We start from the raw sequence: 22,359 nt of genomic DNA, 5'->3' as shown, positions 1-22,359 counted from the left end.
AAAAGAATTATAGCCATAGGTTTGACTACTGGAAATATGGTTTCAAATAATGTCAAGGTCATGCTTTTTTTTTCTTTAGTCCCAAGAGTCCATAGAATTCTGTAGTAAAGCCTTGGACAGAAACATGCTCAACCTACTTTTAACTACAAGTTGAATAATCTGAATAATAGATTTTGATACTGAGGAAGAGAGCCCCCTCTTTCTTCTCCTTGTGAGCCAGCTTTGACTGGTTGAGGAAGTAGAACAAATTGTCTGCTAATAATTTCAGAGTTGAACTCTAAATTCCAGTTGTGGAACTGAAGGTTTTCTGCTCAACTGCAGAATGCTGAGTCTCCTGTTGCTTGGCCAAGCTAAGAATGGGAGGGTTTTTGTTATGTGCATCGAATCTTATAATTATGTTACTGCACTAGTTACATTATGTTTTAGGAGGCAAATGGTTGCTAGTGAGTCTTGAAGCTTTAGACTATAAAAAAGCCCATCTCAATCACCTTTTCTTTTGTCTTAACAAGCTTTGCCTTGAGACGAAATGAGGTATTCTGCCTTAATTCAAAACATGTACTCAAATATTCAAACAGCTGTTCTTCCTCCCACTTGAACTCAGTTGACCCCTATGTGAGACAGGGACTGTGTCCAACCTGATGATCCTGTATCTACCCCAGCGCTTAGTACAGTGCTTGGCACATAGTAAACACTCAACAATTACCATTATTATTTATTAGAGAAAACAAATCTACTATGTCTAGCTGACAGTAAGTCATTCCTTCTTTTTGATAGCACACAGTCTTACTCAAATAACATCTCCTAAGGTAAGCTCGTTGTGAGCAGGGAATGTGACTGTTTATTGTTGTATTTTATATTCTCAAGCACTTAATACAGAACTCTGCACACCGTAAGCACTCAATAAATACAACTGACTTTTCAAAACCAATACGAAGAAACCCCCTTGCAAGTGAACATATCCCCAGGTTGCTCCATGAGAAAAAAACACTTTTTTCATTAGCTATCTGGGTTATCTGTTGATTACTCACCTGCGACCACATTCGGAATATTTACCAATATTTTTTAATATTAAGGCAGCTGTTAGTCGGATGTGTTTAGTTATTGGTCCCTCTTTTTCATCCTTAAAAAGAGAAAGGAAAAATGTCAACACTCTGATCAAACACTGCTCGTTCCTGAAAAATGATATCCCAGTTGTACTTACTGTGAAATCTCGAAAGACAAGATTTCTTGATCCCCGTCTTAGTGCCATGAGGGCAGCACTGGGATGATTCACAATGGCCTTTTGTGCTCTGGGAGCTGAGGCTGTGCTCCCTGCAGCTGGCTGCCTAAATTCATCGGGAGGGGGAGAAAGAGATTGAAAAGGTCACCACATACTGAAAGATGGATAACAATTCAAACGCAACCTCTCCCAGATTTACTTTTAACCTCATGCAACAGTTAGGAACGACACTAGTTCAGGCTAGCGGTCACGATAATCCTCTGGGAGCCAAGATAAAGCTTGGAGCGCAGCATCCGGGCTATACACTGGCGTCAGGTGCTACGCCAGCCACACCGTTGAGCGTTAAAATCAGCTGTCTTTGCGATGGATGTGTTGTGAACAGAAACGAGGTAAAAATGACTGGACCTTAATAGCAACTGATGGGCAACTTCTGGAGCAAGTACCACCAAACACCGCAACCAGAGCATAGTCGCGACGATGGCCACAAAATGAAAATGGAAAGCTACAAATCGATCATCCGATTACTCTTGAAAATGAACTACGTCCAAATGTTTCTGAAAATGATATCTTAGCCCGAAGAATCTTCTTCTTAGTGTGAATGTTGATTTCAGGGAAAAGATACACAAATCTAAGTACAATTCTCTCCAGATGATCACTGCAGAGACCAGGGGTGGGTAAAGAATAGACCACTTGGCAGACACTTGCTTATTAAGGTTTTCAACCCAGTCCTCTATGTTGCATCAATTCCTCTAGATATTTTCAGCAAAGTTATGTTGTTCCTTTAATTTCAGCTAGCGAATTCGGGTCGTATGGGCTCTACTGGGTAGAACACGGCCCTGGGACCTGGGTTCTAATCCCTGCTGTGCCACGCATCTGCTGGGTAACCCTGGGCAAATCACGTCACTTCTCTGTGCCTCAGTATCCTCATCTGACCTCCCTTCCTCCTCTCTCGCCCCGCTCCGGTCTATTCTTCACTCCGCTGCCCGGCTCATCTTCCTGCAGAAACGATCTGGGCATGTCACTCCCCTTCTTAAACAACTCCAGTGGTTGCCTATCGACCTCCGCTCCAAACAAAAACTCCTCTCTCTAGGCTTCAAGGCTCTCCATCACCTTGCCCCTTCCTACCTCTCCTCCCTTCTCTCTTTCTACCGCCCACCCCGCACGCTCCGCTCCTCTGCCGCCCACCTCCTCGCCGTCCCTCGGTCTCGCCTATCCCGCCGTCGACCCCTGGGTCACGTCCTCCCGCGGTCCTGGAACGCCCTCCCTCCTCACCTCCGCCAAACTGATTCTCTTTCCCTCTTCAAAACCTTACTTAAAAATCACCTCCTCCAAGAGGCCTTCCCAGACTGAGCTCCTCTTCCCCCTCTACTCCCTCTGCCATCCCCCCTTTACCTCTCCGCAGCTAAAGCCTCATTTTCCCCTTTTCCCTCTGCTCCTCCACCTCTCCCTTCCCATCCCCACAGCACTGTACCCGTCCGCTCAACTGTATATATTTTCGTTACCCTATTTATTTTGTTAATGAATTGTACATCGCCTTGATTCTATTTAGTTGCCATCGGTTTTTATGAGATGTTCTTCCCCTTGACGCTGTTTAGTGCCATTGTTCTTGTCTGTCCGTCTCCCCCGATTAGACCGTAAGCCCGTCAAACGGCAGGGACTGTCTCTATCTGTTGCCGACTTGTTCATCCCAAGTGCTTAGTACAGTGCTCTGCACATAGTAAGCGCTCAATAAATACTATTGAATGAACTGTAATATGGGGCTCAAGACTGTGAGTCCCATGTGGGACAGGGACTGTGTCCAACCTGATTTGCTTGCATCTACCCCAGCTCTTAGTAGAGTGCCTGGCACATAGTAAGTGCTTAACAAATACCACAATTATTAGTATTCTTATTACAGTACCTAGCACATAAAAAACACTTTAAAAATGCTACAAAATCAAAATTAAAGCTGACTGAAATAGGCTATAACAAATCTTGAAGTACTGGACATCATATGTAAAATACTCGGAATTCTTTATTTTTAACTAGAACCTAAGAAGAGTCATCTCACGATTCATCCACTGAGGTTCTGGCATTACGTGCTGACAAGACTTGAATCATAACCAAAGATTTCTGTAAATATTCAGCCTCGCTTTTTGGTTTTTAAATACATTCACCAAGGTAGACACTTCCTGGCACCGCAATGAACTTATGCCCTTTGGGCCTCTGATCGGATCCAGAGCTTTGGAGGAGCATGGCTTCCAGAGGCTGACACCCTCTCTCCCTGGACCTATTCCCCGCCTTGGACGGAGGGAGGCCATGTGGTGCCAAAGGCTGTGGCCACTGAGCCTGAGCCTTGGGTCCGGACCACCTGCCAGGCTATCTGGGCTGGCCGTGGGGCGGGCCGGCCCCTCCTAGTCCCACAGGGCCCGGGACTTGTATTACCTCGTAGGCAGGGAATGTATTTCTTATACTGACATACTGAACTCTCCAGTGCTGACTACAGTACACACATTAAGTGCTCAATAAATGCAATTGACTCACTGACTCTCCCAAGTGCTTAGTACAGTATTCTGCAAACAGTAAGCGCTCAATAAATACACAGATTGATTAGTTGACTAGATGGTCCTCCAGGAGGCTCCTTATACATGCTTGGGTCTCCTTCTCTTCCCCTAAAGGAGATGGGTGGGGGGGTCTTCAAAGAGGCACTGGAAGTGAATATTAGGGGAGACAATGCCCTGGGTGTAAGGGAGAAACCATATTCTTAGATTCTGACAGTACATCTGCAGAAGTGCCCTTCTCTGCTCCTTTCGGTGCAGGAAGCAGAGCTGGGCTCTAGAGTCCTAGGGAAGGGGAAGAATGCAGGGCAGCTTCCATTCCTGAATTGTACATTCCAAGCGCTTAGTTACAGTGCTCTGCACACAGTAAGTGCTCAATAAATACAAATGAATGAATAAATGAATGAATTTCCAAGGTCTTAGAGCCCTTTGCCAGCTATTCAGGCAGCAACCCCATCGCTTGCTATCACCTTAGTACAGCCCATTGTCCACAGTAAACACTCAATGGAGAGCACTGAGTGAATCGGCCCAATGTATCCCAAGAAACTCCCTCTCTCTCTAATATTCTCAGATCTCGAGTCGAAATAAGATATTTATCCTTACTCTCTCCACTGCAGTGGGGTGAGGAGAAGCCGTCTGCAATTTTACAACGCTGGGGCAGGAGGGATTATGATTATGGCAGCTGTGACTACTGGATTCTGAAAGGCCTTGCCTGGGTGGGGAGAAGCATGAAACTCCTCCCTTAGCTGCAATCAATCAACCCATCAATCAGTGGCATTTATTAATCATTCACTGTGTGCAATATTCTGACATCCCTATGGTGTTTATTCTTGTTCCTCTCACGTTGTTTTTCTGCTTTTCATTTTCTCACCTGTTCTTCGGTGCCTGGCGCCCACCCTTTCCCCCTTATTCTTAGCGCTGTCACAGCTTGGGGCTGGGGGACTGTGTCTAATTCTTGTCTTTACATTTTTCTCCGGGGAGTTAATGCAGTGATCTGCATACAGAAGATGCTTACTACACACAGTGATAAACACGAAAAGTCAGCAAGGCCAGAGAACCAACCCCAGGAGGTCAGAGGGGCAGGAAATGAAGCCAAAATCTTGGATCCATTTTTGGCCCCTCCTTGGCTCCCAGGGCCAGGGCGGGCCTCTTAAAGTTGACTGCCCTGTTCCCGAAGCTCTGCGGGTGGAGCTGATGTCTTGAAGAGTGTTGCCAATCCCACGGGCACCTCTGGCACCTCTACCTCTACAGGAATTCTTCTGCACGCCACATTAGCTTTTCCTGTTCACCGTTCCCGACTCCTCCCTCTCTCCTCATAGCTGGACTCACATCTAAAAAGTAAATTAAAAAAACCCCATTCCCAATGATTTTTCTACAAAGTGGGTGGGTTCTGAACTCTGGTGTCTTGCTATCCTTTTTAACCATAGGTACTAAAATTCAAATTTCTTACTTGTTGGAAGGTTTCTGATTTCCTGTTTGTCCTGGTTCATCCTGTTTTAATCCGGCAAGCAAGGCATCTCTCGAGCAATGCTTATCCTTCAATGACAAGTAGAAAAAAAATATCCATGAAGTCTTCACTGAAACCAAATGGTTTTGTTGTTCCAAAAATAACACTAAGTCTATACCTGTAAGTGGGTAATGAAGGAAAACCTCTGGCGCTGAAAAGGCTCACAACCTTCCCACAAACACTGCCCTGGATATACATCTTTTCCTCCATGTTCAGTTGCTGCATGGTAAAAGACTTGCGAAGGTGTTTGAAACCATCTAAAAGGTAAAATATATATATATATACATATATAAAAAAGCTATAAATACTTTAGTTCATCCTCGAATGAGTAAAATGACTCCAATAGCATCAAAGAAACCTTTGCATTTATATACTGTCTCTGAGAACACAGGGTAGATTTTTTTCTAAATCAAAATTTCAGACTTGTGACCTTATAGGAAAGCAAAATGGCATTGAAAAAACAGATGGAAGATTCAGAGTACTGAGATTTCATCTTTAATAACTTTTTCTGCATTTAGATTGTGTCACCTATATATTTCATATTTCAAATCATTTGGGATACTTAACAAATTTCAATGTTTTTTCCTAACATCAGGCCTTCCAAGCTACTTGAATATTTTAGGCAACTGTATTTGCTAATTATAAGTGGATCACTAAGGCTCTACTTTCATCACACACCCATCTCTCTTTCACTCTGAAAAAGAGTGACAGAAACTCCTTGGAACTGAAGGAACAATAACACAAACAAGCTGATGCAACACATTTTATATACATCAAGGTCTACATATCACTCACTCAATTCTCCCAGACCCTGTGTTTTGGACAGAACAAAACAGCAGATTTAGGGAACAGTCTTCCAGCAAACGGTGTCCGTTGGGATATAGTGCAACAGGGTGTCATAAAAAAGGCTTCCCCCACGTGCCTGGGGTCATTCACAGGGTGTACTTACACAAGATTATCCTCAGCCTGTATTTAAACCACACTATACTGAACTTTGTTTACTTGACATGGTTCCAAACTGAATCACAACATCATGCAGATCCAAACAATGTATGCTGCAACTCTTCTCTGCTCAGGTCACTTGATTTAAGGCATTCAGAATGAACTGCCTTTTTTGTGATTGAGGGATACTGGGAGCAAGGTCTACCATACCCAGACCTCAGGCGGGATCTCAGCGACAGTGTCAGGAGGGAAGGGAAGGAGCTTCTGCCACATAGCTCCTCTTTGCTCCCACTTCTTTGACTGGCTCCTTCCTCTGACCCAAGGAGAGCCAGGAAACAGGCTTAGAATTGGGTGGAGCAGTATTCCTTTTGAAAAACCTAACCGACCGACTTATCCAGTGCTGGGGTCAAAGCCAAAAGTCTCGTGGGAGTGTTTGAATGGTTTGGTGACTGACTGTTCAAATATATTTAAAGATACTGGAAAACCAAACCTCAGACAATTGTTTAGAACAGTACCTGACACAAAGCAAACCCTTTTCCAAATATAACAACAGTGATGAGGATGAAGTGGCACATAGTACGGCACACTGCTACCAGGAAAGGTGTGGCATGGCAGAGGCTCCATAGGGATCATGAAACAAGGAAGCAAAAGCCAAAGGAACATCAGGTGTCACAAGCAACATACATTTTAGCACTTCTACAAGACTCTGGGTTTAGCCCTTTTTGTCACGCAGTCACCCATGGGTGAATTTCACCATCAGTGATCTCTTCCCTGTGTTCAAAGGATAACTCAATATTTCATCAAACAGATTAGCTCTATATTTAAAATAAAATTCTAGACCAAAATCTTTGAAAAAGAAAAGGGATAGGGGAATGATATTCAAGTGACTCGATTAAAACTGTCAATTAAACCTGTTAATACTCTAACCAATTTGAAATAGCCAGCATTTATCCAAAATATGGAGGCATACCCCGCTGAAACATTTTTAACCAATAAGTGGCACTAGCCTAGATGATATTAAATGCTGCTAAGATTTTTTGGAATTTCAGTAAAGAGCACTTCCAGCTGCACTGGAGCGATCTGGTGTTTTCGTATTTTTGGTTTTTAATAAACATGAGTGGCAACAGTGGTTCTCAAACTTGTAACTAATCAGGCCAACTGATTTTTAGAGTATTATATTAACAATGCCAATATTTTCGGATAAATTTCAAATGAACTTGAGAGTGGAAACCTTGTTAACAAAACGATAAATGATGGGTCAATGGCTTTACCAAACCACTTTCTGATTTTATCCCTACGATTAAAGCTGGTCTTCAACCATAAAGACAATATTGTAAAAGAAATTATTTGTTCCAACCTGCGTTGATGTATCACTTCATAATTTTTTCTTCCATAGAAACAATGTTCAGATTTCTTTACAATTAATTGCAATACCAATGGTGTTTATAGCCTCATTCAAGTGCATAGGGGAGAAATTTAAGGTACACTTGAAATGGCTGTGTTAAAGGTCTTAGTTTTGTCATAGAGCTCAATCTGCAGGATGTTTTAGTATGTTCACAGCGTACAAACTACCATTTTTTTTTAATTTTAAAAAAATTGCCCGTGAAACTTTATTTGATCCCATAAACTACCAAAGGGGCATTTCACAAGACGTATGTGCTCACAAGACATAACATCTGACTTCAGAGGCCAAGGGAAAAATTTCTAAATGAAAATCAAAATACAGAAAGAAGGAATGTTTTAAAAATTCTGAAATCTAAATAAATAGAAAAATATGACTGTTTTGCGTTGTTAATGCAGATCCTAATTAAAGATATTTTTGCATCACCAATACTAAATTCTTCATAATAAGCAACAAAGTTTGTGCTGATTAGCCACAGAAAAAGGTCACAGTCAGTACTTCTTATAATTGCACAATATTAATAATTGTATTTAATCACCTTCAAGTATATCAAAAATTCAAACTTTAAAAATATGCAGTGATTTTCATGAGCATAGACACTAAACCTCTAATTCACATGTCCTTCCCTAGAGCAACAAATAATTTCTTCCAATACATTCCCCTCCATCCATTATTCTTCATCCATAAATACCACCCCCCACCCTGCCACACACAAAAACACCCAACAAACCAAGAACCTTTTCTACGACTGTTGTTTGAATCATTACAGTGTTAACTAGGCCTTTATCCAAATAAATTATATTTTTGGCTCCTTCAATTTGAGCTGCTACCTCCCCTTCCCCCCCACCCCCCACCACGCCAAGTACAGATCCTTGATTTCTCTCTCTGCCTCAGTAGTTTTGGCTTTAAATCCCCCTGGTGGAGTGCACACTTTGGAAAATGTTGACTTAGATTATTCTATCCAAAATTCATTCATTTGTGAAATTTTTACAAATTTGGTGCAATAATTGCACCAGTGAAACTAAAGGTCATGAAAATACACTACAATCTACAGACTGCAAGTTCCTTGAGGGCAGCAACCATGTCTATTTATTCTCCAAAGAGCTTAATGAAGTGTTTGGTCAGAGGGCCCGGGTTCTAATTCTGACTCTGCCACTTGTCTGTTGAATGACTTTGGGCAAGTCACTTAATTTCTCTGTGCCTCAATTCCCTCATCTGCACAATGGGGATTTAATAGTACCTGTTCTCCCTCCTACTTACACTTTGAGCCCTATTTGGGACCTGATTATCTTGTTATCTACCCTAGTGTGCTTAGTACAGTGCTTGGCACATAGTAAGCACTGCACAAATAAAATACCACTATTTAAAAAAATACTGAGTGATTAACTGAATCAGAGGGTATATATTACGGATCCATACAAGCATGGTACTGGGCTAAGTTCCAATAATAATAATAATGACAATAATGGTATTTGTTAAGTGCTTACTAAGTTCCGGGCACTGTTCTGGGATAGATACAAGATTATTGGGTTGGACGCAGTCCCTATCCCACAGGGGGCTCACATTCTAAATAGGAGGGCCAACAAGAGAACTGGGGCACAGAAGTAAAGTGACTTGCCAAGGTCATACAAGCAGAAGAATGGCGGACTCGGAATTAGAACCCAGGTCCTTCTGAATCCCAGGCCGTGTTCTATCCACTAGACCACACTGCTTCTCTGAGAACAAACAGTCTCTGCCCACTGTAAGTTTCTAATTTAAAGGTTTATACTACCCAATCCATCCAATGTGGAATAGAATCATCCAAAACAGTTTGTGATACATGTCACCACTGTAAACCAGGACAACCTTCATAATAAACCCAACCAAGATGATGAATTTAAATATTTCTCCATCCCCCAAATACCTTGCTTTTAAATATACAAATTTATACAAATAGGCATAACACTTAAACAGTGCACATGCAAAAATCTAAAAATCACCTTGTAGTAGGAGTGAACTTTCTTTTTTGTGGAACAGGAACTAGAATAATTCAGTTTGACCTTGTAGTTCTTGAACTCTAAATATTCATACACAGTACTTCTAGAGCATAAAATGTATCCTCGAGGGAGGAGGGGGAGAGAATGCATTATTTCATATTAAAAATAGGGATTTGATAACAAGATGCTAAAATCAGTAAGAAAAAAAGCCTACACACCCAAATATTGGGGGCATGCAACAAGAAACTGATGAGCAATTGACCTACTTTCAGAATAACTTTAGGATTAAAAATATGAACTAGAGGCAATTCAGGGCACCAATTTAGGTGTCAAAATATATAAAAAAATCATAACAACACCAACAACAAAAAAACCAAAAAAACCCACCCAGCCTCACAATAATTTTGATTGCCTTTTAATCAACACTTTTCTATGGCCATTGAAATTCACAGCAAAATACTATCTTTGTTCACCTTAGTTATTTTGCTATAACGTTCTGATTTCCTCTAACCCTCAGGATGATTTGGGAAATGCTTTCTTTACATTCTAGATAGATGTAAGTGGCCTCCAGCACATAAATCTCCCATCTCGTTCTCTCCGCCAACTCCTAACTAGTGCCAGGTTTGGGTTGGGGACTGCTGTGACATGCTAGGAACATGCATGAAGGTTACTTGAAGACAGCTGGTACTTGGGGTGGTTTCTGAGAAGGACCAGAGAGGATGAAAAACAAAATCCCCAGCCATCCTCAGAAGTAAGCACCACCTGTGAATGAATTCATCAGGAGTCCGCGGCGGTGATCTTGAGAAGAGAAGCCTGGGCTCAAGTCTGGTTTAAGTCAGGGTCACTCGGTAGGGTGAATCTGGGGCATTTCAGCAGGTGGACTGGGTTGGGTTTGGAGGAAGTCTAGGACAAAGGGAGCTAGTAAGCTTCAGCCTGGGGAAGACTCTATTATCTACAGCAGCAGCTAAGCTGGAGGGTTACCAAATTTCACTTCTGAGTCATCTCTAAGGTAAGGGGAAGTGTTTACTGGCAGTTCTGAAGCATTGATTAACAAGAAGGAAAGGCACATGTTTAAGAATACTTTTCTCTAGCTAAATCTTTAATTTTCTTTCAGAATATAATGGAATGCAATGTGATCCGAGGCAAATGTGGAAATTATAACGTTAACACACCCACATGCCTGATTGCTTAATCAGAAGTTACCGAACTTTAATCGAAAGCAGTGGTGTATTAGGTCTTTTTGACCATGAGAAAGAGAAAGTCTTTAGAAGGGCTAACTAAAAGAAATTAACTGAGATATATTTGCCAAGAGGTGATAAAAGTCCAGCAAACCGACTGTGTAATAGGCGTTTCATTCTGTTGCAGAGCTCTCAGAAACGCACCTAAGTAAATCTTCACGGAAGAAAATTATAGAATGTATCTGATGGATATGTACTTCACAAAGACAAATGACCCTGTTAATAACACGTTGATGTTTTAAACTGGATCTCCCTTCAGTATTATCCTGCAGATGCTCAAGTACGACCGGAATCTTCTATGCCATCAAAGCACATAATTTGCAAATTATAGGAAGGAAAAATCCAGTAGCTCTGGCTTCCTCTTCTACCACTTTTTATAATGTAAATGGGGTGTTCTCAAACAGTCTGGTTATCTCCGCTTTGGGTTGCCATCAGACATCTTTACACAATCTCACCAAACTGGCCCAGGTTGCAAAAGAGAGAGAGCAAATTTCCATTATACTTAAAACGCCACTTGAATTCTGAAAAATTTTGACCCAGAATGTAAGCTCAGGCAACAATTAAGTGAATATACGGTTGACGATCCTTACATTTTTCAGTCTAAGGACACCTTCGACCACATGCACAACCCCTTTGGAGGTTCAGGGTGAATATTTTTGTTGTTACTGTTATTACCGTTATTATTATTACTTCCTATCATCGATTCCTTGCTATTTCTCTGGTGCATCATTTTAAAAATAGGAGCCAGCAGTCCAATTCTCAAGTCCTAGGACGAGGCCAGGAGTGAAAGGGCACTCACCACTGACGCCCCACCACCCCCGCTCCCAAGTAGCCCTTTATGTACATATATTTAAACTCTGCTCTTTTCCTTTATTTAGGATTAATTTTAGCATCTGTCTTCCCAGCTAGACCTCGAGCTCCTTCAGGGCACAAAGGTTACTACTAACTCTTTTCAAGGCTCCCAATACTTAGGATGGTGTTCTGCACAGAGTAAGCACTCAATAAATAATATGGATTTGTTGATCAAAGGGCGACATTTTCACCCAGAGTTAAAACTTCTGTTACGAGTAATGTGGCTCTGCACCACCAAAGACCCTTGTAGACTATCAGTGATTGTGGAGATCACCGAGAAATACTAATTTAAATACAAAATTTTATCCAGTGGACATAAAAGAGCAAAGTAGCAGACCTGTCCAATTTCAGGAGTGCTAAATATATTTCAGAAATCAGGCAAAGATACACAGTGAGGAATACATACATATTTTTTCTTAAATCTCAGGCAAAAAATAAAATTTAGTACTTGATTTTAGGAATTGCAAGTTTTAGCTCTAGTTTCAGCAGCTAAATTCATCAGGGCAAATTGCCCACACAGTGGGGAGGAAATCATGGATGCTTTCTGGCATCTCACCACAAGTGCAACTCTGGCACAGGGCAGGAGGAAGGGCACGTGTCCCCCAGTGTGCTGAAAGTTGGGGCTAACAACTTGGGGCATGCTGCTAAGCGGCTCCTACACCTCACAACTCTTCCAACTGCGGTGTGGTGCCTGTTCGCACAGTAAGTGCTCAATAATTACAACTGATTGAATGCATGGTCAGCAAAATCACAGATTTCTTGGACTGATTCTTAAACTGAATAGAAAAGAAAACTGGGGACAGGCATTAAAGCCTCTGGCGTAAAAATCCAAAACGGGAAGCAGAGAACAGGTTTTTCTTCTCTCTTTTTTTCCTGGAAAAGCTTGTTGCTTGGACTCTCCTAGAACTGAAATAGAAAAATCCAGTCTGTTGGCTTAGTTTTTCTTAAACTTGCAAAAGAAGACCTGGGTTCTATCACCGGCTCCATGACTTTCTGGGTGACTCTGGGCAAGTCACTTAACTTCTCTGTCTCAGTTCCCTTATCTGTAAAATGGGAATTCAATACCAGTTCTCCCTCCTGTAGGTCCCATGTGGGACCTGATTATCATGCAGTGCTTAGTACAGTGGTTGGCACTTAGTAAGTGGTTAACAAATACCGTAATTATTATTATAATTATCATTATAATCGTCAATATGATAATTAATACTCATTCTATAGTACTTATTAGTCGTAAGGGAAAATAATTTACAATAATAGTAATAATAATAATATTGGTATTTAAGCACTTACTATGTGCCAAGCACTGTACTATGTGCTGGGATGGATACAAGCAAATCCAGTTGGATACAGTACCTGTCCCATGTGAGGCTCATAGTCTTAATCCCCATTTTACAGATGAGGGAATTGAGGTCCAGAGACGTGAAGTGACTTGCCCAAGGTCACAGCAGACAAATGGCAGAGCCGGTATTAAAATCCATGACCTTCTGACTCTCAGGCTCCTGCTCTATTCACTAGGCCATGCTGTTTCCCTAAAGGTACCCAGATTTACATTTACAAAAATGCACCTGGATCTGAATTTGGGTTTTTAAAAGAATTATAGCATTACCTTGAAATGGCACTGAAAATCATTTTTTACAAGAGGACAAAACTACAGCAATAGGTGCAAGCACTACCTACATGGAACTGAATCCATTGGTATAAAACAGATTACCCCCATGGCTGAAATACTTTCCGTGGTTCACTTCAGGAACTCTGTGCCAGATTTTCATCGGGTGAAATTTTCAAAAAATTTTTAAAAATCTCATACAACCGAAATGGCATGAAAAGCTGTTTCATTCCATGTAGTTCTGCAGCCTCCAGCTATTTCTAGAGTGCCCGACAGACCTCGGAAGGTCCTCAGTGTGGACCAAGGGCACGTTCTGCTTCTACAGGAATGCCAGAAGGACAAATGATTATGGTGGAACTCTGTCATTACCTATAAAAGGGTTTAGGAGGTGTGTCTTAGAATCACCTGATCCATGGGCAATTTTGTTCAGGGTGACTCAATCAGAAGCATGAACGGGAACACTTTTAATGGAGGGTATTTGCAGACTAGGCTGGAAAAGCAAAGCAGTTTTCAACTGAAGACTTAATTCTGACCAAATAGAAACTATGAGGTTTAGTATGCAAAGAGCCCAGGCTTGGGAGTCAGAGGTCATGGGTACTAATCCCGGCTCTGCCACTTGTCAGCTGTGTGGCTTTGGCCAAGTCACTTAACTTGTGTGTGCCTCAATTACCTCATCTGTAAAATGGGGATTAAAGCTGTGAGCCTCAAGTGGGACAACGTGATGACCTTGTATCCCCCCCCAGCACTTAGAACAGTGCTTTGCACATAGTAAGCGCTTAACAAATGCCATCATTATTATTATTAAAGTACTAGGTATTAGAATATAAACCTTTTTTGGGAAAAAAAAATTCCACAGTAAGATACTAACTGGAGATTCCAAAATTCAGGATTGTGGCTGAATTCTCTTTAACCAGAGATTCTGAAATGAAGCCATATTTAAATCAACAGCTTAGTACCCAAAATAATAATAATAATAATGTTGGTACTTGTTAAGCGCTTACTATGTGCAGAGCACTGTTCTAAGCGCTAGAGTATTCATTCATTCACTCATTCATTCATTCAATAGTATTTATTGAGCGCTTACTATGTGCACAGCACTGTACTAAGTGCTTGGAATGAACAAGTTGGCAACAGAGACAGTCCCTGCCGTTTGACGGGCTTACAGGCTAATCGGGAGAGACGGACAGACAAGAACAATGGCAATAAACAGGGTAATCAGGTTATCCCACGTGAGGCTCACAGTTAATCCCCATTTTACAGATGAGGTAACTGAGGCACAGAGAAGTTAAAGTGACTTGCCCAAAGTCACACAGCTGACAAGTGGCAGATCCGGGATTCGAACCCATGACCTCTGACTCCCAAGCCCGGTCTAAGATGACCCCTTAATTCACCAAAACTACTGTCAAGTTGAAGTCTTTTCAAAGCTAAAATCTACTTAAAATCTCTGATGGAAGAAGTTGTAAGGCTGAAGATAATGGTTTCTTGACTACAGGTCTTTTAAAATTCCGAAAGACAAATTCCTTGATGTAGCTTGCGTAACAGCATCGATTCGTAACTTGTTTATCTGCATTGTTCCAAAAGAGTCTCTTCAATCCCCCACTCTTCAAATACCATTCTATCTCACCAACCAGTAACAATGGATTTCTACTCTCTAAATTCTCATTACAATGGAATCAAATACATTTAACTTTTCAAATGCACTTTCATCCTACATCATTTGGTGTTGCTGTTATGTGTCAAGGTAGTTATGCAGGAATTCTTTATGACTTTCCAGTGAATTTAACTTAGCTGAATTACAAAGTATCCCAAATGGTAAATGTTGATACCTTAAGGGCTTGCAATAAATTTATAAAAATCTTCAAAAAATTACAAAAGAGGTTACATTGGTTTATATAGCTGGATGCTGCATATTAACAAAAGCAACACATTATGCATGCAATATGTATGTGTGTATATATATATATGTATATATATGAAATAGAGTAAGCTCTTTATGGGCAGGGAACATGTCTGCTAATTCTGTTCTATCATACTCTCCCAAGTGCTTAGTACAGTGCTCTGCTCACAGTTAGCACTCAATAAATACGGCTGATTGATTAATGCAATGCATATTTAAATCGCTCTGAGAATAATTATAAGATGGAGGCACCTCTATATCACTCTTTAGTTCTATCACAAAAGAGAATCTGTTACTACTCATACATTACAATTAGCCTTGAATACTAAAGCTTTGAGATATAAAGTGGGCTTCAAGAATGCCCCCCCACCCCCCAAAAAAAACTAAGAAGGAAAAATGCAGGGGCAGGAGGAGACATCTCATGCGATCCACAGTGTATTTATAAAGTCGATAAAAACAAACAGGCATTTACTTTTGACAAGACTGCCACAGACACATGAAGTTCTGTCCAGGTTTCTTGGTCTGCTCTGCGGGCTGGCTGGACGCGCCGTATGGAGCCGGCTGGGAACCGCCGTGGGGGCCCTGAACTTGCACGGCTTGTGTAGGCGTCACAGGTGTGCTCTGCAGAAAAATGACAAACCGAAGAGCTTAAACAGACAGGAAAAACAAACACAGCGTTAACCCTTGAGCCTATCTTCCTGGCTCTATTTAATGAGATTACACATTCTAATAACATCCTTGCACTATTCCTACTAAAATCACACAACACCCCAACATCTATAAATCTTCAGACACGATACTTTACAAAGGGGTTTCAGATACGGGATCCCTCCCATCTTTGACAACCCCTCCCACTCCCCCCTCCCTTATCCCAGTTGCCTCTCACACACACAGGTCAGGAAATGTGTCTGTTTATTGTTATATTGGACTCTCCCAAGTGCTTAGTACAGTGTTCCGCACACAGTAAGCGCTCAATAAATATAACCGAATAGATACTCCAGTTCTTTCACTGAAAAGACATAAAGGAGAAAAGTGATCCTTGGACTATAAGTTCACTAACAACAAAACGCCTTAACTCAGATATTTTATGCCATGCAGCAGATACTCTTGAGTCAAAGCAGCAACAGAACAGGAAATTATACTCATAACAGATCCACAGCACTCAGGTCTTGAAATCTGAACGTTGGATGATTCCAAGATTCAATTTAAATCTGTTAAAAACTTCACTTTCATACAAAAGATAGGAATGGAATATTTCAAATATTAAATTGTAAAGCAAAATCCACTGCCTGCATTAGAGTAGCCCCATTAAACTACCAAATATTTCATCCTCTCCTTAATCATATGCCAATAAACACAGCCATATCATCAGGATAACCTAAACAAACCACAAACCCTATATTTAAAAAATTTTATCTCAGTCCTTTCTAGGAATGAATGGTGAAATCTACTGAAAGAAATGTGTAAGGGGACAGTGGGAAACATGAATGCAGTACAGTACAGTCACAGGTAAAGAAGAGCTGCAGATAACACAGGCATCAAACTACATACATCATTTTAGCAAATACTAGAAATTATGTCATAACATATGCATTTGCAGATTTCTGTTAATTTTAATAAACACACTGGTTTAAATCATGCTCCTGATCAAATTCCTGAAAAACAATTAAAAATTGCCTCCGTTGCAAATGACAATTCTCTTATAATTTTGAGTTATATGCTCAAACATTTGTTTGATTTATACACTTCCCCCCTTCAAAGCCCCAATGAAGGCTCACCTCCTCCAGGAGGCCTTCCCAGACTAAGCCCCCCTTTTCCTCTGCTCCCCCTTCCCTCCCCATCTTCCTGACTCGCTCCCTTTGCTCTACCCTGCCCCCACAGCACTTGTGTATATGTATGTATTTATTCTATTTATTTATAGAGTAATGATGTTTATATAGCTATAATTTTATTTATATTGATGCTATTGATGCCTGTTTACTTGTTTTGATGCATGTCTCCCCCCTTCTAGACTATGAGCCCACTGTGAGCAGGGATTATCTGTTGCTGAACTGTACTTCAGAGAGAAGCAGCGTGGCTCAGTGGAAAGAGCATGGGGCTTGGGAATCGGAGGTCGTGAGTTCTAATCCTGGTTCCTCCACTTGTCAGCTGTGTGACTTTGGGCAAGTTGATTCACTTCTCTGTGCCTTAGTGACCTCATCTGGAAAATGCGGATTAAGACTGTGAGCCCATATGGGACAACCTGATTATCTTGTATCTACCCAGTGCTTAGAACAATGCTTGGCACATAGTAAGCACTTAAATACCAAACTTATTATTACTTCCCACATGCTTAGTACAGTGCTCTGCACTCAATAAAATACGAATGAACAAACTTATAAGAAACGACACTATTCGGCCACCACATGCTCTGCCCTTGTCTCTTTCTCCGCCTCCTTCTAATAACTGATTAAAATATTAAAATATAGTTTAAATGAGATGTGGGATAGTCCACCCTTCTTTGTAACTCTATTATAAAATTATTTTAATAGTCCTTCTAAGTTTTCACAAAAAGCACAACTCATATTCTCAATTGCTGCTTACTTTCAAAGAAATGAAAACTATTAAAATATACATTAATATGGCTTTTCTCTTTGTTGGCTTATTTCTATAATAGTGAATTGCTTGGTCATTATTGTACAACTTGATCTCTCTTTCTCTCCACTTTCAAAGCCTTACTAAAATTACACCTCCATGTGGCTTTCCCTAAGGCTCTCACTGCTCCTAATCCTGCTCCTATTTATTGAGCGCTGACTGTGTGCAGAGCACTGTCATAAGCGCGTGGGAGAGTACAATAATATAACAGACATATTCCCTGCCCACAATGAGTTTAAAGTTTAGAGGGGAAGGCAGACTTTAATACGAATAAATTAAAGCTATGTACATAAGTGCTGTGGGGCTGACAGGGTGATGGCAAATACAGGGAGCAAGAGAGGGCGACACATTCATTCAAAAAATGGTATTTATTGAGTGTTTACTGTGTGTAGACATTGCACTAAGCAGTTGGAAGAGTACATTACAACACAGTTGGTAGATACATTCCCTGCCCATAAGGAGCTTGCAGTCTTAAGGGGGACAGAGACATTCATATAAACACATTACAGATTAGTACATAAGTGCGATGGGGTGAATATCAAGTGCTTAAAAGGGTACATATATTCACCCTTCCTTCTGGGTTGCTTATGTTCTTGTATCTGCATCCCTTCAGCTCTTGATATTTAAATCTTTCCCAGCCCCACAGCAGTTATGTACATAACTCTATCCTCTCCCATTTCACCTATCTGTAAATTATTTTAATGCCTGTCACCCTCTGTACAATATAACTCCTTGTAGGCAGGGAATGTGACTCCCGACTCAACTGTATCATACTCTCCCAAGCGCCCAGGACAATTACCGTGAGGCAGTAAGTGCTCAATAAATAACTATTGATCATTTGACCGTTTCAAAGATGTTAAAACCAACGACTGTCAGCTCGCCCTCTAGACCATAAGCTCGTTGTCCTCTGAACTGTAAATTCGTTGTGGGCAGGAAACAGGTCTGTTACACTGTTCTACTGTACTCTCCCAAGCACAGTTCTCTGCACATAGTAAGCGCTCAATAAATACAACTGATTATTATTGTTACTGCTTAAAGGAAAAGGTGAAGGATGAAAGTGTTCAAGGAATACAAGCTATTAAGAAAAGCTCTAGCAAAACTGCTCTTGAACCTCGGGAATGAGACTGCAGTAGTTTTAAAAACGCATCACAAATATTTCAGAATTTTATTCTTTTTAAGCAAAAATCTCAAATGACTAAAAAAAGACACCTGGGGGGTGAAAAAATTCTCTGGGAATCTGAGCGGTATCCAGAGAGCTAATGTAATGGTAGCAATGGTGAATAACAACAAAGTCATAATTTGGAGGGCTTTAGGACCTGATTTCCTTTCCATTCATTTCAGTTCAAGTCTTTTGCCTGTTCTCCTTACAATGCTTTCTCCTCAAACCTCCCCTCCACACAAAAAAAATAAAAAAAAATTCAATCAATCAACGCTATTTATTGAGCTCTTACTGTGTGCCCAGCACTGTACTAAGCCTGTGGGAGAGTACAACATAACAGAATCGGTAGACATGTTCTCTGCCCAGAATGAACATATAAATAAATATTACAACCAAATCCTGTGAATCCCTCCATTTAAATCTGTTTCGCTCTGAGAAGTACTAACAGCTCTCCATTAGGACCCACTCAACTATTTTTACTGTCATTAGGACTCAAAAGTGAGACTGTAAAGAAACTTAAGTAGAAACTGCCAGAAAGTAAACTATCCCACCTCAAAATTTCAGTGAAGAATTTAGAGGGCTAAAGGAAGGCAGATGGATCTGAGGATTTCAGAAGAGCATAATCAGCATTAAAATATATCGACGACATTAAAGGAATCCAGGACCTGGCATGATCTACTTAAGTACAAAGTATCAGAAACAGCATTTTTGTGATTCTTCCTTTTTGGAGTAAAATTTGTTCGTCGAGGCAAAAGATACTCAGAAAGAGCTACTGTGAAAGTTCAGATTAGGAACAGTCACTTACCCTAAATAGTCAACAGGAGTGAATACTGGCTGAGAATGCAACCATGTTTACAACAGTGGCACTCAGAGAAAAACTATGAATCTGCATAATTGGAGACAAAACATTAGTAGCTTTATAGTCTAGAAATCCTGGCTGACCAAAAACAACTTACTTTTGCTTTATTTTGACTGTGAAGCCCCATGAAGGACAGGGGCTGTGTCCAACCTATCTTGTAATCTTCCTCAGCATTTAGAACAGTGCTTGGCATAGAGTAGGCGCTTATCAAATACCATAATCATTAACTACTATTACTGGAATGCAATTGATTCGAATAGACCTAAACTTTCAACACATTATGATGCTCCTACAGCATCACAGAGTGGAACTGGGACGTTTCCAGTCGTCAAACACTAAATTTTCCATTTACTGCCAACATACTAACAAACTGCAACTCTGAGTGCACAGCGAGAAAAGGCACCGATAGTCAAATGAAGAGCTTCTGTATTCTTATCTCCTGCTATGGATATGATTAGTTCTGTATCTAGCTCCTTAAGACAATGCACCTGTTTCTCTTGTTTTTGATAACTCTCAGATTTGATCAAGGGAAGACTGAGATCAAGCAGAGGTCAGGATGGTACACACAGCTGTACCAACCAGCTTCCCGCAAAGAGGTGTTTCAAGTGGGCTGTCTACAAACTACAAAACCAACATAATGGGGGTTTATAAGAACTTCTCTGAAACCTAAGCCAACTGGGATATACCAGTACGTTTCTGTTCAACAGATGTGTTTCACTTGACTGAGGAAGAAACAAGTGTTCAGGTAAGTAATTCTTTTTCACTCTTCCTACAGTAATCTATCATTATGCCTTTGGGAAGCATCAAAACATAAACCCCCCAACAGGAATAGGAAGGAAAGATTCAGAAGCAAGATTTCCTTCCCCTGTTAGCACATAATGGGCTGAATCAAAGCAACTGCAAACAGCTGCAAATGTGGAAAGCATTTTCGGGGGGGATACCAAATGTGTATGTTTAGATGCAAGTTAACCAGCAGGATGCAAATTTCAAATACATCCAGCTCTTTCTTTCAGCACTTAGAACAGTGCTTGACATATAGTAAGCACTTAACAAATACCATAAAAAAGTACTCCCCCCCAACCTGCCCAATGCCATTGGGGGGAATGCTTATCTGATAACATGTGGCTGATATAAGGAGAAATAACTCCAAGTGTGAGGATGAGATTGGCTAAGATGCTCACATTATAACGCCAGTTTTCTTTCATTCAAGATTCATCAAGAATTTAACTAGCGCATGATGGGAAAATTGGGAGTAAAAAACTTAACTTTATGTAATTTGCTCACGCATTTTTTTCCATGCCCAAAACTGAACTCATGTGCCTATTATACTGTTCTCTCCCAAGCACTTAGTACAGTACTCGGCATAAAGTAAGCGCTCAATAAATATAATTGATTGAAACCCTCTCCCTCCCTGGACTTCCTCATCCCTGTTGATAACATCACAATCGTTCTTTTTTTTTTTTAGTGGCATTTAACTGCTTATGATGTGCCAGGCAATGTACTAAATGCTGATACACTACCAGAACAATTGCAGGTGGAGGTGGGGCATTCTAATAATGGTCGTATTTGTTATGTGCTTACTATGTGCAAAGCACTGTTCTAAGCGCTGGGGGGATACAAGGTGATCAGGTTGTCCCACATGGGGCTCACAGTTTTAATCCCCAATTTACAGATGAGGTAACTGAGACACAGAGAAGTTAAGTGACTTGCCCAAAGTCACACAGCTGGCAAGTGGTGGAGCTGGGATTAGAACCCATGACCTCTGACTCCCAAGCCTGGGCTCTTTCCACTAAGCCACGCTGCTTCTCTCTTGATGCAATTATCAAGGCGGGAAAGGGTAAATGCTTGGATTAACATGTAGCAGTTTGGGTGGAGAGAAAAGGGCAGATTTTAGCGATGTTGTGAAGATTGAACCATCAGGATTTGGTGTTCTGGGAGAGATGAGTCCATGGCGTCGTTATGGGTCGGAGATGACTCGACAGCATATGATGAGCACATCTCCCTACTCCTAAAAAACCTCCAATAGTTACCTATCCATCAACATATTAGGCAGAAACTCTTCACCACTGGCTTTAAGGCATTCAATAAACTCTCCCTATTATTTAACCTCGCTCTTCTCCGACAACCCAGCATGAACATTTCCTTCCTCTAATACCAACCTACTCATTGTGGTGGCTCTCCTCTCTGGCCTCTGACTCCTAGCTCCCACCCTACCTCCTGACTGGAACTCTCTCCCTCTTCGTATTCGACAGTCCACTACTCTCCCCATCTTCAAAGCCCTACTAACATCTTATCCCCTCCAAAAAGCATTCCCTGAATATTCCCTCATTTCCCAATTCTATTTTCCCTCCCTACTGCATCACCTATGCACTGTACTCCATCTTTTCCAACAGTATTGCAGGAGATCTCCCACCTCCTCTCAAAATCTACCTCCAACAAATCCCTTCACAAAACACTTGCCCCTTCCCTTCTTCCCTCCCTGACCGCCATCTTCAACTGTTGGCTCTTCAAAGGCTTCTTCCCCACTGCTT

The 22,359-nt window shown here is 41.1% G+C and overlaps 1 protein-coding gene across 2 annotated transcripts in view; it reads right to left on the bottom strand.

Annotated features, from left to right (window-relative positions):
• Nucleotides 1–22,359, bottom strand: part of ARID2 (AT-rich interaction domain 2) — a 187,294-nt gene that overhangs the window by 4,286 nt on the left and 160,649 nt on the right. For both annotated transcript variants that reach the window (XM_029049784.2, XM_029049792.2), the window contains exons 16-20: nucleotides 15,649–15,797; nucleotides 5,382–5,520; nucleotides 5,207–5,292; nucleotides 1,202–1,325; nucleotides 1,029–1,120 (exon numbers count right to left, since the gene is read on the bottom strand). In XM_029049784.2, the coding sequence (XP_028905617.1) occupies nucleotides 1,029–1,120; nucleotides 1,202–1,325; nucleotides 5,207–5,292; nucleotides 5,382–5,520; nucleotides 15,649–15,797 (590 nt within the window). The remainder of the gene's footprint in view (nucleotides 1–1,028; nucleotides 1,121–1,201; nucleotides 1,326–5,206; nucleotides 5,293–5,381; nucleotides 5,521–15,648; nucleotides 15,798–22,359) is intronic.

Source organism: Ornithorhynchus anatinus, chromosome 2 (assembly GCF_004115215.2).
Source record: "Ornithorhynchus anatinus isolate Pmale09 chromosome 2, mOrnAna1.pri.v4, whole genome shotgun sequence".
NCBI classification, from domain to species: domain Eukaryota; kingdom Metazoa; phylum Chordata; class Mammalia; order Monotremata; family Ornithorhynchidae; genus Ornithorhynchus; species Ornithorhynchus anatinus.
The sequence above is the reverse complement of the archived record's forward strand: the minus strand, read 5'-3'. Positions and strand labels throughout refer to the sequence as shown.